At 41.8% G+C, this 15963-nt stretch overlaps 1 protein-coding gene across 1 annotated transcript in view; it reads left to right on the top strand.

The window, feature by feature from the left end:
- The window catches only part of xylt1 (xylosyltransferase I), a 70016-nt gene that overhangs the window by 23487 nt on the left and 30566 nt on the right, over window positions 1–15963 (top strand). The window contains exon 2 of the mRNA XM_046404854.1: window positions 12746–13325. Coding sequence (XP_046260810.1) covers window positions 12746–13325 — 580 coding nt within the window. The remainder of the gene's footprint in view (window positions 1–12745; window positions 13326–15963) is intronic.

Below are 15963 nucleotides of genomic sequence, written 5' to 3'. Positions count from 1 at the left end.
TTTGTTGTGAATCCAGCAGTGCCTTGCCAATGAGGAACAAGTGTCCAAATCATCTGCACGTAACTTGAGAGATGCAGAGGTCAGTTCCACTGATCAAAACAGTATTGTTTAAAAAAAACAAAAACAAACTGTAGTTAACTGCTGCCAAAATTAATAGCCGGTCTAACAGGGAAATCTGTGGCTGTGTCATTCTAAACAGGATTAGAAATAATCAATAGCTCCCTTTAAACACAATTACTGTAGTTACTGCTGTAGAGGGACTCTGGACTCTGTCACACTAAATGCTTGTTTTGTTTTGTTGCAAAGTGATCGTTCGAACATTTTCACCCTGTAAATGTTATCATTGATTTTGAATGGATTTTTCTGTGGATTCTTTGAGTTTCTGGTCCTTAAAACTATGAAGACAGTTTAAAGCCTAAAATCTCCTTTCTGCCTCTGGATCTGCTGTGCTGGACAGCAGGGCCCTCCATCATTTAGATGTTTTAATGATCTGGGTGTCAGACCAGAAGATCGTATCAGCCGTCTCTCCACTCGTTATTGCTAGCTTAGGTGCTTTACTCCTCACCTTCACTTTTCGCCTCCTCCCTGTTTTTCTCTGATCTTTATCTCTCTCTCATTCCATCAGACAGATGCCTCTGTCACTTTTGTGACTTTAGAAAGTTATCAGCTACATTCCTCTGAAACTATAGATTGTTAGAGTTTACCTTTTCTTTCTTTATTTATTTACTTTTTTCTTTTTTGTTGGAGGGGGGGTTACTGGCATTACTGGTGGTGTGTCTCACTGTGAGTTTCACAGCTGCTTGGAGAAAAGCCATTAGTTGCTTGCATTTGTTGTTTAAATGCAAATTTGACCACATGATATGACTCTCAAATGAATTGATTATAATAATCTGGAAAATGATATTCAAGACAAATTCTGCTCAGCATGCAAAATGCATTAAACAAATGTAAATGCAACAACTGGACCACTCACACTTACTACAAAAACAAATTTTTATCGTATTTCTGCTTCAGTAAATGTTTGTACTGCACCCTGACAGATTTCCACCCCCAGTTCTCTCAGCGGATATCCAACCAACAACTGTGTCCACAGGCCACCTCTGTGTGACAACCAAGAAGTGATTGTGACCAAATATCCCCTTTGGAAATAATTACAGTTCTAGAGGGGTTGTCAGTTACACGTGAATACTCACCTCAGTATATGACTTGTCCTGGCCCTGGGTTAGTCTAGCTGCCATGGTATAACCATTATTTAAATGCTGGCTAAACACAAAACAGTGTCATTCAGCTAAATGCGTGGTTTAAAGTTACTGTTTATGCTCCCTCTGCCTGCTGGTTTGTTTGGTGTCGGTGTGTTCAATGTCTGTTTGGTCTCTAAGTTTTTTGTGTCCAGACTGATCTGCTGAACGCACAGGGCAGATGCAAGGAGAAATGGGTCTCCTAGTTATTCCAGAGTTGTCTTAGTTATTTATTGTGTTTTGGCCATGGGTGTGCATACATTCAAGGGTTAGTTAGTCTTGTTCAGAGTTAAATTGTGGAGAGCTGAGTGCATTGGCAGAGGCTAAGCCCACTGCTTCGTATGAAGAAAAGCCCTGCCTTCAGATTGCAGGGCTGCTAGTTAAACCACAATGTCTTGTTTTCTACACTACACACTACACCAGGTACAAAAGTGGGAGTAGGGATGGGCGATCTGGCCAAGCGTAAAATTACAGTATATTTATTTACAATTACTGTCCATGATCTAAATTTCAGATTTTTTCTCTGTTTTGACATGCCCTAAGAATTTCTCCATTTGCACTATTAAAAACACAATAACTCTTTTGTGGCACGAGCTCCTTCTCCACCATGTCATTAGCCACTGAATTACTCAGTCACATTAAATTACTTATATTTCGTCTCCTATATTTCATCATGGAAGAACCATGTGAAGTAATTGAACTGTTTTTAATTAATTTGTTTCCTTCATAGTGTTTTTAAAAACTGGACCAAAAATATCTAGTGTTGACATCTGAAGCTATCTAAATACGTATTGTGGCTCTTCCATTTCTTTTTGTTGTTCATTTTTCACCCCACCTTAGTCTATCAATATACAGAAATTAATTTCCTCTGCAGCTGTAAACACAGCAAATAGGGTTGTAATCTCTGTTTACAGTACATGTGTTCTTTGTATTGTTAGAGTGACATAGGTCACTGACAATTTATGTAATTTGCAAGACTGTGTTCCCAGCAAAAATTTTGTTACTGTCTGGACCTGATGCATTCAGGTGTTCTTTCGAGCTAAATTTGTCCTGACACTGCATGTAGATGAGAGAGAGCGCTGATGTGTGACAAGGCAATGAGCCTCATTTGAACCCGTGTTGAGGTCAAGTGTAAATCCGCCATGACATCATCCTTTGGATTGTCGACTACTATTTTGAAGCCTCAAGTTTAGCATTACAGCTGTTGTCATCTTGGTTTTTTGGATCCAGAGAGGTATTTGGACAAGATGGTGGAGTTGGAGAGGCTACGCATTGCTACACCTCTATCCTGAATGGATCTGACAGAGAACACATGGACACGCCGTGGCGGCAATTTGTCAATTACAAGATAGCCACACCCTAAACCATACGCTGTTTTATCATCTGTTTTATTCTTAATGGCACTATAATTTACATCATGTTGTATTGAAGAAGAAACAAGTGATTGAGACCATAAACTCATTAGCAGACTGTTTACTGAAGTAATAAATCAACTGGAACATCAATGTCAGTACAGAATTTCATTGCAGTTCACCCAGAACAAGACTCATAGTGGGGCTAGAGGGACAGTCAAGGATTACCAAAGTCAACAGAGTTCATCCTCTGGAGAACACCAATATATGTGCAAAGTTATTTGTCAGTGCGACTGTTGAGATATTTGACTCTGGAATGAGCAAAGAGTGAAATTGCCCTGCATGAAGTCAGGCCACTGGCACAGCTAAATTTGTTTGAATTTGTTTGAAGACTTTTTGTGATTAAAATAAACAACAAATCTGGAGCTTTGTTTGTCCTTGGCAGCCTTATGGACCCTTTATGGGTTCTCTTTTTGTTTAGTCATCTTTCAACCTTAATCAAGAACATAGACCTTAGACAAGAGGAAAAATAGTTATGTAAAATAGCTTGTGTTTTCAGTGGAGTTGGTGAAAAGAGAATTAATTTCTAACTTCTCCATGTTATTTATGTTACACAATAATGTGCTTCTGGAGGCTTGTCCTGCAGACAGAATTTGTGGTTGCATTGTGGAAGTGAAACCCAAGACTTTCACCACAGTCATGCATTTGCACATCATTAGTATGCTGTACTCAAACATAGGCATGTTAGGGAAACACACACACACATCCACCCTATTTTTTACTCATCTTATATAAGAGTGATACAGTGACTGAATGGATTCCCCTTTTTTCTTTTGACATGAAGGAGCCGACCTGCTCTGACCTCTGCATGGGGGTCACACTGGGGTGATACCATGTCACCGCTATGTCACACAGATGCCTGGAATCTCAACTATGTTCCCTGACACACTCCCCACAGATCTTACATCATACATTCACACGTTGTTCCCACCAGCGCATTCATACAGAAGAAAGAAAAGGGGATGGGGGGCCTTTCCCATCAGGGGTCTTTTACCCCCTCCCTCTCTCTCTCTCTCACTCTCTCTTTTGTTCTGCTTCTCTGAACTTCTTCTTCACTTTTTTTCTCTCAGGCTTTTTTTTTTACTCTGTCTCCTGCACCCTCCTCCACTTGTAATCTCTAGCCCCCTTTTTCTCCTTTTTCCCTGTTATTCTTAACCCCTGGTCTATTTAGAGCTTCTGTGAAATGTTTGTGTGAAGGGCTATTAGCCTGTGGCACATACACACCCACACACTCACACCCACTCACACACACACAAACACACACACACATACACACCTTCTTTGCACCCCCATAGAATCCCACTATACTGTCTGACCACGTGGCCTCAATGCACAGAAGGGACCCACTGTTTGCAGCACCATTGAGCAGGGGCCCATGATGTCACAGCAACGCCCCCATTTCTTCTCGTTTCTTTTCTTCTCATCGCCGTGGTGAATGGAATTGCATGGCTGTGCAGTTCAATCACTGTCAAGTGCAAAGAAAAGGGGTCTCTTGTGCAAAATTTCATGATTCACAATTGATTAAATAGGGGTGTCATTTCATGGCTGAACAGGGAGGTGTGGTGAGATGGGGGGGGGGGACTTTTTCATGCTCTTGTGAGATATGGCTCAGAAATCGCCTGATGCGCTCCATTCAAAGCTGGAGATGTAAAGTTCTGGGGTTTATTCACAGAGCAAAAGAAGCAGCTGGTTTAAGTGAGAGGGGGGGTAAAGGGACACAGCAGGAGAGTTACCAGTATCTTCTCATGGCTTGTTAAAGGACTTGCATGTCCTTGACACATTTGGATCTAATATACTGTATGTTAGCCACATGATTTAGATTCCTGTTGTCATGTGGAAACTCCCAGGGTTTGCCCAGCAGGGAGGCAGAGGAAGTTAGAAAACAGGAAGTCACTTTGAGGCAAAAAAAAAAAAAAAAAGACGGGGAAAGAGTGAGGTGTTTAAGGAGGGAGTGGGCGCATATCATTTCACTGCACTCTAGAAAAAGAGGGAGCTAATTCCAAAGTCAGAGCTGAATCTGATCAGGATCAGAGTTTAAGGAGATGTAACACTGTGTAACTTTGGAGCCAGAAGTCCCACCAGAAGGCCTGAAATTTTGTTCCACTGGTGCTGGTTTGGAAAACGTATTTGTGTTTGTGGATTGAAACAAACTCTTCACCTGTTTTTACTTTTCCAAGTTATCACAGGTGCTTGGCCCTCATTACCTTGCATAACGCATGCCAGGTTTGGCTAGCTGATCATGGTTCAGGAAGCATTGCTAGCTCACTGTGACATCACTGAAATGGATTATAAACTACTTGTGTACTGAATTTCATTATTTATTTCTTTTCATAGGGCTCCCAAACTAGGAGGATTTAAAAGGAAATAATCTTCATGAGGAGAATTTTAGCCATTTATAGCTGAAGTAGGAATTATACTGCCATAAGGCAACTTAAAGAGCTGTGAATGCGGGAGTGATTATAGTCCCACATTCACTCACTCACTGCTCCCTACATAATAGAAACACAAGTTGACTCGATGGCAAGCAGTAAATTAAGATTCAGAGTACTTGGGAATCATCATAATTTTTTGTCATCACTGACAGCTGTACAGTCGCACAATATATTAATATTATCATCTTTAGTAATATTTTCATCTTTATTATGTTACAATAGCACTCAACAAGCATGTTAATCTAAATCTACTGATATGTGATGGATTAGCAAGTAGCGTTAAGATACTTGTGAATGAGTGCCCAATTATTTTTGTATGTCACTCAGACACATAGAGAAATAGAGAAAACAATTTGCATAGATATGTACTTGAAGAGCGGATTTTTTTAACACTACAGTCTCTACTGTACATAAACATTAAGGCACTCACACCCTCAGCTTCAATACCCTCCCTGCCTTCTGGCTCCCACTGCCTCCACAGCAGAGGAATCATATATTACTCCACTCTCTCTCTCTCTCTCTCTCTCTCTCTCTCACACACACACACACACACACACACAGGCCTCAGGATAAATATGACTTGCAGTAAACCAGTGTGTGTGTGTGTGTGTGTGTGTTTGGTAATCCATCTATGTAAGCTGCTTGGATGCCAAGTAAAGATTTTTAAGGAGAGAGGGCAAATCAAACCTTGTGAGACTCAGGCAGCCTGGCTTCACTTTGGCCACATGCTTTGTGGATTTTAGCTCTAACATTGTTCCCAATGTGAAATTCCTTGTTGTTAGTGCACACTCTCATATTCCACTCTTAATAAATCTTAGAGGTTATATGAGGCTATTCCATAAGAGAATGATCTTGATATCAACACAGTATTAGTACTGTAATATTACAGTATTACAATATAGTATAGTTACAGTATTTTCTTATTTTGTTCAGTGTTCAGTTCATTTCCACAACAGTGAGCAGGTTCTAGATTAAATTATGCTCATGAAGTGACTCATTTACATTTCAGTCATTTATCCGATGTTTTTATGAAGAGCGAGTTAGTACAAAATATGAATTGCTTGAATTCCTAGTGTTTCAATGCCTAAAACAGCCAAGAGTAAGGAAATTAATGGTCAAGAATTGGAGCATAGAATACTCATGTGTGATTGTGCTACATAAAGCATAGTGGAGAAGATTTTTACAGAAGGAAAATAATTAACATAGGTGTCATATCGGACATATATTGAAGTGGAACTGAATCACCACTGGAGGCTGAAAACAGCGACAAACTGTGTGTCAAACTGCCCTGGGAGGAGAGGGAGGAATTTCCCAGCACTTTCAGTCAGGCAGGCAGCGTCCTGGTGAATCCGGTCTTTATGCTAAGCTAAGCTAATTACATTCTTCATAATCAATGACACCCAAAAAAAGTCCTGAGCATACCAAAACATTAAGAAAATAGAAGCAGAGATAGAGACACCACCACACACTTCTTGTGGGTCATAGTGTAAGTGATGATTTAGAGACATTGTTTTGTAGTGTGTAAACACTGATTTTAGGACAGTCTTATACATTTAAATATTATCTGTAGGATGATTTGAACTGCACAGATGTGGGTTTTGCGTATCAACAGGCTAACAGAGAACATCTACACTGTCGGTGAGCTGAACACTACATACACAGAAGGAGCTCTGGGGGAAAGTTAGTGCAAAATATCACAAAAGTTTTGTCATGGCATTCTAACGTATTGTGTGGGAAGCAGAAAAATTTTGAATTCCACATTGGCCTTGAGAGAATCCATCAAAAAATCCCCCACAGTTAATACATTTTGTCATATGTATCTTTGTGTGGACCATTTCATGTAGAGCTTTTCTGTATTCTAAAAGGTTATTTTTATAAGTACAAGAAACTCCTCATGTCTTCACTCCTTGTGTCTGTGGTTCCAGAGGTCTGGGTTTTTTGACTTTGCCCAGTTCAAATGCGTGCATACAAATATGGCCATATAATTGCAATACAAGAATACCCATCAGAAAGAAGTGGAAATTCAACAGCGGTTTGTGAATTCACCTCTGCCCTCTGCTCTTACTGAACACCCAAGTCTCGGCCTCAAGATCATTGTCTCTGGGAGACATTAATCTTTTTTTACTGGTTTCACGAGTAGCCAGTTACAATCATTTGTCTGTTTAAGAAGATTTCCCGAGGAAAGACTCTTTTTTTGGATTTTTATTTTTGGTTTCATTTCAGATAATGCAAATGCTTCTCCAAATACCATTTGCCAGACCTAAAGCTGTTAAACAGTTTTCAGAGGTCCTCACTGTCTGTCTCCTCTAGGTTTTTGTGACACATTCGCACATGCACACACACACACACAAACACACACTCCCTTTTCACCACTTTAGCTCTGGGGCTTGTTGCAGGGCACACAACAAGAGGCTTCTGTGCATACCAAACCCAGACTGTTCAATCAGAGCGCCTCTAATTGTGCATTTGCACACACACGCACGCACACACACACACACACACACACACACACGTACACACTTACATTACATGTGACCAGCATTCCTCCGGTTTTAGCCATTGGGAGAGAAGAGGATTGAAGGGATTGACCGAAGGGAGAAAAAGAAGAAAGAAAAAGGCAGCAGCAGCTCAGGAAATATTCATAACCTGAAAACTACAATGAACACACTAGAGAGTCACCCTAAGCATGTGAATGAGGCATCAGTGGCTCATTTTTGTAATTCTTTACCCTTTTTCCAGCTTGAGTGTTGTTGTTGTCATTTGCCAGTTCAGACCCCTTGAAACTCTTTTCTGTGGGCTATTTGTTATTGAATACAATTTTAAGCTCAGTCTGTGGCTGTTCCTTGTTTGAGTGTTATATACCTAAACTGTCTAACTAAGAAAGCAGAAAAAAGCAGCTGCTCTCACCCCCAAACTCTACAGCTTATAAACTACAATAATTAAGACTTCTGAGAAGTCACTAAGCATTTAGGTCGCCCTGAATCTACCCTAGCTCATTTCTTCGAGAGGTGTCCTGAGGTAGAGCAGCTGTGAACCAAGTCTGTCAGTGTATCAGTCTCCCGTGTCATGCCAGATGCCACATCTTGTTCAGAGTATTGCAGGGATTCGGTCCAGGTAATTAATCTGAGCTCGTTAGCCACGTGGCAGGAAGGTCATAGCAGAAGCTGGCCTGTATGCTGCTGAGATGACTTAACAGCCACCTACTCAACCATAAGAAATACTGTATTTTTTAATCAACTTGAATATATGTTTAAATACATGGCGATACAGTCGTCTACATGGCAGTCCACACGCTGGCTTGTGTTGACAGAGTACATACTGCTGGCACATGCAGCTTATCTCAGCTCAGCCCCATAGGAATGATGTGTTTTAAAGGGATCGGGCTGAGAGGGTGGGGTGAAACTGATATGTGATGGTACCTTTCTCTCCCTCACATCTACCATGGGACTGTAACAGTAAATTATGGCATTAGGGGGGTGGGGAGGGGGGGGTGGAGCAGATGAACTGCTTTCCTTCCTAGAGCGAGGGATGATACGTAGGCCAGGGGAGGAGGTGGAGGAGGAGAGTGGTGAAGCTGGACAGGTGCTGAGGGAGAGATATGTGCTTTTTTTTCTCTGCTGCACAGGAGATTGGGGAGAGAGGGAAAAAGAGAGAGAAAAAGGACAGGTGAAATATTTCCCCCTGTGGCAGAGGAAATGGGGGAAAGTGGAAAGGGCCAACTCTGTACTGAGGAATGGACTAAACCATTCCCGGAGGGGATGCTGAAACTCCCAGCAGCACGGGCTTCTCTCTAAATGTACCTACCAGTGATGGATGATATTAACGTTTACCCCCTCCGGTTTTTCCTAACTCCTCAGCAGAGCTCAGGGAGGGCTGTGTGTGTGTGTGTGTGTGTTTGTGTGTATGTGTGTGCTCACAACCAGCACACCGCATGCCGGGCAATCCTGACTTGGCCTCCTCGACACTCCCAGGGAGTAGAAAACATATCCCCTGTAACAATCGATAGCTACCCCCAGCTCCCAGATCCATCTGCAGTCCAGCCCTGCTCCTAGCTCCAATGGCCGCCACCACTATTAATTCTGTTCCCCGCAGCTTCCTGCTTAGAGCCCAGTCCCTGAGATTAAAGAGCAACACAGCTACTGGAGTCCTTTGCTCACAGGAGGAGGGGGAGAAGAAGGGAGAGGGGAGCACAGTGTGAAGATTGTTTATCCAGAGGAATCTCCTCAGTGGCAGCTTACAAATACTACTCATTTCCACTTCAGAGCCACATGGGGCTAACCTCATGTGACTCTTATTCGTGTCAATTAATTAGCAACAAATCAACATCTTTGTGAGGCTTTTTTGCTTTTTCCCCCAAAGAAACAATTATAGCCAGCTGGAATGCATTCAAAGAGTTCATTTTAAAGACAGCAATCTCATGCTTAAATGATAAGTCGATTGATCAGCCAGTTACTTGAAATGAGTAAAGAACAATTTTAGCAATCTACTCATTTTTGATGAATCATTTATCAATAAAAAAATGGCAAACATGGTTTCATCTTTTTAAATATGAGCTTTTGATTGATGATGCTGATTTTGTCTGTATGATACAAATTCTTTTAATTAAATATCTTCGAGTTCTGGAGAGTTTGTTGGACAAAAGACACATTGACACCTGACTGTGAAGGGGCTGTTTGTTTTTACTTTACTTGCAAAAACTTGTAGCGTTTAACCTTTTCCTCAATATTGCAATGTGTTGCTCTGATTAATTTCTATAAAGCGAACATAAGATGTGGTAATGTCAGTGCTGTCTGCTGAGCTGATCAGACACAATTCACTTTCTTGCCAAGAGTTATATGACAAGGTTAAGACCACTCTCATGTCTGTAGATATAGTGCAAAGCTACAGCCAGAAATTAGTTAGCTTGGCTCAGCTAACTTCCTGAAGTCTCTCAGCTGGTTTTCAGCCAAAAAATAGTCTGGCAAAAAATGGCAAATTGTTCATTTTTATGCTATTTGTTGTCAGGTTTAAACACACAAGATATAATGTGTTAGTAAGTGAGATTTAAAAGTGCTGGTAGATGGATTTTATTACCTTTGGACAGCGCCAGAATGTCTGTTTGCCACTTTCTCTAGTCTTTAACTGAACTACCTGCTAGTTCCAACTTTATTTTTATCATACAGACATGACAGTGATATTGCTGTTCTCATCTAACTCTCAGCATGAAGGTAGGTGAAGGAGTGTATCACCTATAATCCTGGCTATTCTTTTAATAAGCCTAGTATTATATTTAATAAAAACTGATTAATTGATAATGAAAATAATCATTAGTTGATGTCAATCCTTTTTTTTGTCATTTACAGACAGAGATAAGCCGCACATGGCTTTGCCGTGATGAGTGTGTGAGGCTATTCATACAAAGAGGGGCTTAGTAGACTTTTGTAAAGATTTTGTGTACTGTGGATACTTTGCATTCTGTGATAAGAGAATATGGAGAATGCTTCATCAGCTGATGTTTGGTTCTTATCGGCTGTAGGCAAAATAGATTTGTTCCACAATGATGGGCTGAGGGACATTTCAGTGCCCTTTTAATGTCTGTTCACTTAGGCTTTTTTTCAATTTAACTGTGTCCCTCATTGTCTCATGTCTCTCATAGAGGGACTCAAAGCAAAAGTATCCATCTCTCCAGGGCAAACACATGCTGCCTGTGTTTTAATTGGTTTATCTCACCCTTAAACACACTAACCCTCACTTTTTTTTAGAAAAAAATCCACATGAAGCAAGCACTGTGCACACATAATTGTCAAAACACACAGACTCATTTTACCTCTACAAACATCCAGTGAGTTGCACTGCATGGATTAGCTCCCTAAAGCATACCCTTTGAAACGCAGCAAGACAGGATTTCTTTTTAGGTGATCACTGGACTAAGCAGCTGTTACATGCAGGATTAGCAGGTTCTGCCATTCAGACAACATGGTCTGTTTAAACTGGCAGGGCAAAGAAAGCAGAAGACAAGAAGAGGAGGGGAACGGAGAGGCTATGACAGACAGCAGCAAAGATGAAGCTGGAAAGAGAGAGTGGAGGGAAAAAAGAGGTGCAAAAAGACATGAAATGAGGGTATATATGAGGAGATAAGAGGAGTGAGATGTGGAGCAGAAGGGATGAGAGGTGAAAGGAGCAGAGCAGAGGAGTTGAATCAGGATGTGTGAAGAGAAGTGTGAAGGGAAAGAGAGGAAACGGCAATGAGTCAAGAGAAGTCAGAGATACGCTGAGAGCAGAGGAGAAGAGAGGAGAGGAAACGAAGAGAGGCAAGGCAGAAGCTTAAAGATATCCAGTGTTAGACCTCTGCCAAGGAAGCACCTTAAAAGGAGCTGACAGTGAGAATATTATTCCTCTGCTTTTCATTCAGTTTGTTGTTTCTTGTTTCACTTCTTTAAGATCTTCCACTCCCCTGTCTCTCTGAGTGTGAAAGTGTGTCATCCAGCCACCTATGTAATTGTGCTGGTACAAGGTGTTGCAGAGACAGAAGGTTGATGGGCTGATAACATGCTTGGCTTCAGGGGACATTTCCATGCCAGGTGACTGGCTCACAATAGCATCTCACTGGTTTCCCTTGTATCTCTCACGTCTCCTGCTTCCATCCTGTCTTACAGTCCTCATAGTGCACTTAGCCTTAGCCCTCCTCTCTCTTTCTTTCCTCTTTGTTGTGCCTTGTAAATGGAGAACACATCAGGAATCCATGTAGTTATGAGCTCTATCTTTCCTCGCCAGCCTTTTGTTGTTCTGTTCCCTCTCACTTTTTGCCCTCCACCTCTTCTCTTGTGTGTCTAGCAAGGTGTGCAACAGTGGTGCGGCAGCCGGACAGCTTTCTTAGTTTTCCATTTGATGCATCGCAGCACATTTCACTTGAACAAGCCAGTGCTTCTTGGGAGCAGAACTCATGCCTCGTGTCAGCGCTCCTTTGCCTTACACTCCCCACTTTCACTCATTACCCTTTTTCCTCTGTGCCGCTCCTTCGCTTTCAGCCTATTCTGCTGAAAAGATAGGGTAATTGTACATTCAGACGTTCTCTCTCTCTCTCTCTCTCTCACACACACACACACACACACACACACACAAACACACAATATACGCTCACACTCTATCTCGCATATGCAGACGAACAGTGCTGCAGCCTTTCCAGTCACACGCCACACCACTACAATTTCGTCACATGATCATGTGGCTTGACTGAAAAAGAAATTGCACACATGCAAGCACACACACATAAACACAAACACCCACACAATCTCACAGTCATATTCTGGCCCTTTGTCCTTTCTTGGTAATCTGTTTACGGAGTGCTGGGCCCATTTGAAGGAGAATTTAATTGAAACCAGGGCTAATCTGATGATGACGGCGTAGAGTGGCAAAGCTCTCAGCCCTGCATCACCTCCAGTTAGGTTGCACCTCGTAGTTCTCACACTCAATACCTTGCTACTTCATTTCATGCCTCACGGTTCATTGCAGCGCTGCCCACTCGTACATACTACATTGATTGTTAATCTGACATTTGATATGCGCCGCACTCGCTCAGTTCTGATCTTGTTTTTCTTATGTCCCCCCTCCTCCTCTTTACTTCCCATCATTTACCCAACACTTCCCTTGTCTTTTTCCCTTTGTTCCCTCTCTCTTCACCCAGGATGGATATTACTCCCACCGCCCGAAGGAAAAAAGTAGAGTCGACAGCAACAACGAGAACTCTGTGCCAAAAGACTTTGAGAACATAGACAATAGTAATTTTGGCGCCCGCTCACAGCCACACCGGCAGTCTGTAGGGGCCAGCAGCAGCAAGCAGCAGCAGGAGCATCTGCGGGAGAAGGCCCACGCCCAGCAGCAGGCCTGGCGGGACAATTCCCCGAGTCTGGGCCGCAGTTCAAACGAAGTGCTGCCAGTAGGCCACCAACCGCTGGTGGTTGGCAATAATGCCTCCTACCCGGGTGGTCAGGGTATCGCAGGAGTGTCGCGGCAACCCTACCGTGCCTCACAGACCCAGTCCCAGCACAGACATCAGCACCCTCACAGGAGGCAGGCGACTGTAGCGCCGCTGGAGGTGACCTACGACCAGCCACCCAAGTGTGAGATCAGTGGGAAGGAAGCCATTTCAGCTCTATCCAGGGCTAAGAGCAAGGAGTGCCGGCAACAGATCGCTGAAGTGTACTGCAGACACAAGGGAGGGCAGTTAATGCCTGAGAAGGTCACTCGCTACTGCCCCCTTGAGGGTGAGTAATCAATCATTGTAATTTGTTTGGTTGGTTATTTGATTTTAGTTAGTACAAATGGTTATGTTATTCAGTTATTCACTTTGTATTCTGCACAAAATTGTCTCACTGAAAGGGTCAACCTGTGTCAAGCTTCCCAGTGTGACAACATCTGATTGTTGAGTTCCAAATGGTTGTGTTATGACAAATAACACCACTTTAAAGCCCAAGAAAGCTGTTATCAAATCTTGAGTATTTCTCTCTTATCTTATTTTGATGACTAAATAAGGAACAATCAACAAGCTGCAACGCTTCTCTGTGTCGTTGTATTGTTCCCCAGTCCTGACAACTGTGCCAAGTACATATTTTTGTGGGTTAGGTTTTGCCCATAGACTTTGATAACAGTTTGGGTGGGTGTGGTTATTAACAAAATCATTTGCACATCACTATCCACAGAAAACTTCACTTAGTTTGGTTGCTTTCTTCTTTTACGGCCAATGTACAGTAAGGTAAGGTATTGTTATTATTGGTTGTTTGGGGAAAATAAACACAAATGATTCTGTAATATATCTTAAAGAAAAGTTTTTGGGTTGATTGTTGAGTCTTACTCCTACGACATCCAATAATGATGCATTGTGTCAGCAGTCGTGGATTGTTTTTAAACACAGATAGTATTTGATCAGAATTTCTCTTGAACACTGAAATCTTCCAGGACATGTGGGCCGGCACCAGCTCTGCTTGACATTTATGTTTTTCGAGCAAGCATACAGAACAATAAGAAAAGTAATATCCTCAAAGCTTAGTACATGCTAAAATATTTCCTGTTCTTGTAACTGCAATTTCTGTCAAAGCAAGAAATGTGTTTTTTTGCTGATGTGTGATTGATGAAGTAAATTGTTGGTCAAAATGGGGATGCTGCTTAGATTCTCTCCAAATTGGTTTGCAATTTTCATATGTTTTGTTAAGCTGGCCATAGAACACAGGTTCTCATTTCTTTTTTTTTAAACAGACGCTCACACATAGACAGGGCCCTTTTGTCTAAGAATTTATGGGCATCTGTACTGTGGTTGTGGCTTCTGTAAATCTGCTGCGGCTGAAACCATTGTTGAGCAGTATGCATCAGCAACTGTGTTTAAGTGAACAGCACATAGACACACATTCATTTACACTCACGTGAATGGACTGAACACAGAATTGACAGAAGGGGAGGAGAGAAAGCTATTATACATCAGACACCTTCCCAGCCCTCGCTCATATTATTGGAACTCAAGAAGGCACTGTGACTTAGCAACTTTTGTGCATTCCCCTTCCCGAGAGGAGAAGTGTCGTTTGTCTGCACCTAAGCTCCTGTCATCTCACACAACAACTCACCATCCCACTCAAACTGACAGTTTGATCAAAGGAGACAAAGAAATTGAAAAGGGCTTTCCCCTGGTGGCTGGGCTGTAACAACACGACAGCTAAATTAAATCACTTTTCTTTCTTACTCTCTGCCTGCCTACTGCCTGCCAATGCATTATCTCTCTCCTCTCTCTCTCCCCTCTCTCTCTCTCTCTTTCTTTCTTTTCCTTCCTCTGTTCCCCATCCTAATTCAAGTCCTAACCTTGTTAGCAGAAAATTGTCCAATTTGATTTGATCGGTAGTCTGTCCTTGAGGCCTTGGCTAGATTAGCAATTGTGTTAGCTCTGGTATTAGCATCATTGAATACAGAGGGAACTTCTCTCCCTCCCATATGCTGACCTGGCTAATAATGATATGATATGATGACCATGTCATTGTCTATGTTTTCTGGCCCTCAGCTTAGCTGTTTTGGTTCACTCACACCCCGTCATTATTTTTTTTGCATTGTTTTCCAGTTGCAGCAGAGAGCTTTCTTTCTTCAGCTCTGATATGCTAGCTGCCTAAAACTAAACAGCAGACAGAGTTGGGAACTGCTGGTAAACTTGGACCAATCAGCATATAAAGACCCATAAATTTCACACAGCTGTTGTTGACTAGCATCTTACATTTTTGCTGTTAAATGTTGCATTGAGCAGCATCCTGCTAATTATAGCAACACGCTAGTTTGTTCAACATACTGGTTTTAGTCAGCTTCAAATTAATGCTTTTGATGCTTTGTGTCTGCTGGATGTGTAAACTATTTCCTAACAAGTTCCCTATATCGCCATAAAAGTTGATAATATGTAAGTGGTGTGTGCAGTGTTGTGTTTGCTCTGCCTCCAACTGACCCAAAATCAGTTGTAGAAAGAAAGAAAATAAATTTTGTTGTAGAATTCTTAAAAATCAAACCCATATCATTTGTATGTCTGCAAATCTGACTTTGTTGATGGTTTCAAAAAACAGGTGCCAACCACAATACATCATCAAAAGCAATTTGACACAAGTGTTTCTGGGTATAGCTCAGTTCCTTTTCTAACCTCTCACATGAGCAGTTAAAGATGGAGGGTGGGTAAGAGCTTGAAGTTACACAAGATGATAATGAAGGAAGAGAATAGGGTGATAGCAGATGAGGGAGAGGCAGTTTAAAAGATTGATGGCGATGGGAAGCATGATGAAGAGTGATAAGTTCGAAAGGAAGGCCTCTGTTGTCTTTTTTTTTTTTTTTTTTTTTTTTCAGAAAAGGTCTGCACTCCTTTTGGGTGCAGGGCCTGATTTGAAA

The sequence above is a fragment of the Scatophagus argus genome, chromosome 2, assembly GCF_020382885.2.
Source record: "Scatophagus argus isolate fScaArg1 chromosome 2, fScaArg1.pri, whole genome shotgun sequence".
Taxonomy (NCBI): Eukaryota; Metazoa; Chordata; class Actinopteri; family Scatophagidae; genus Scatophagus; species Scatophagus argus.
Note: the sequence above shows the minus strand (reverse complement) of the source record. Positions and strands in the feature narration are given on the sequence as shown.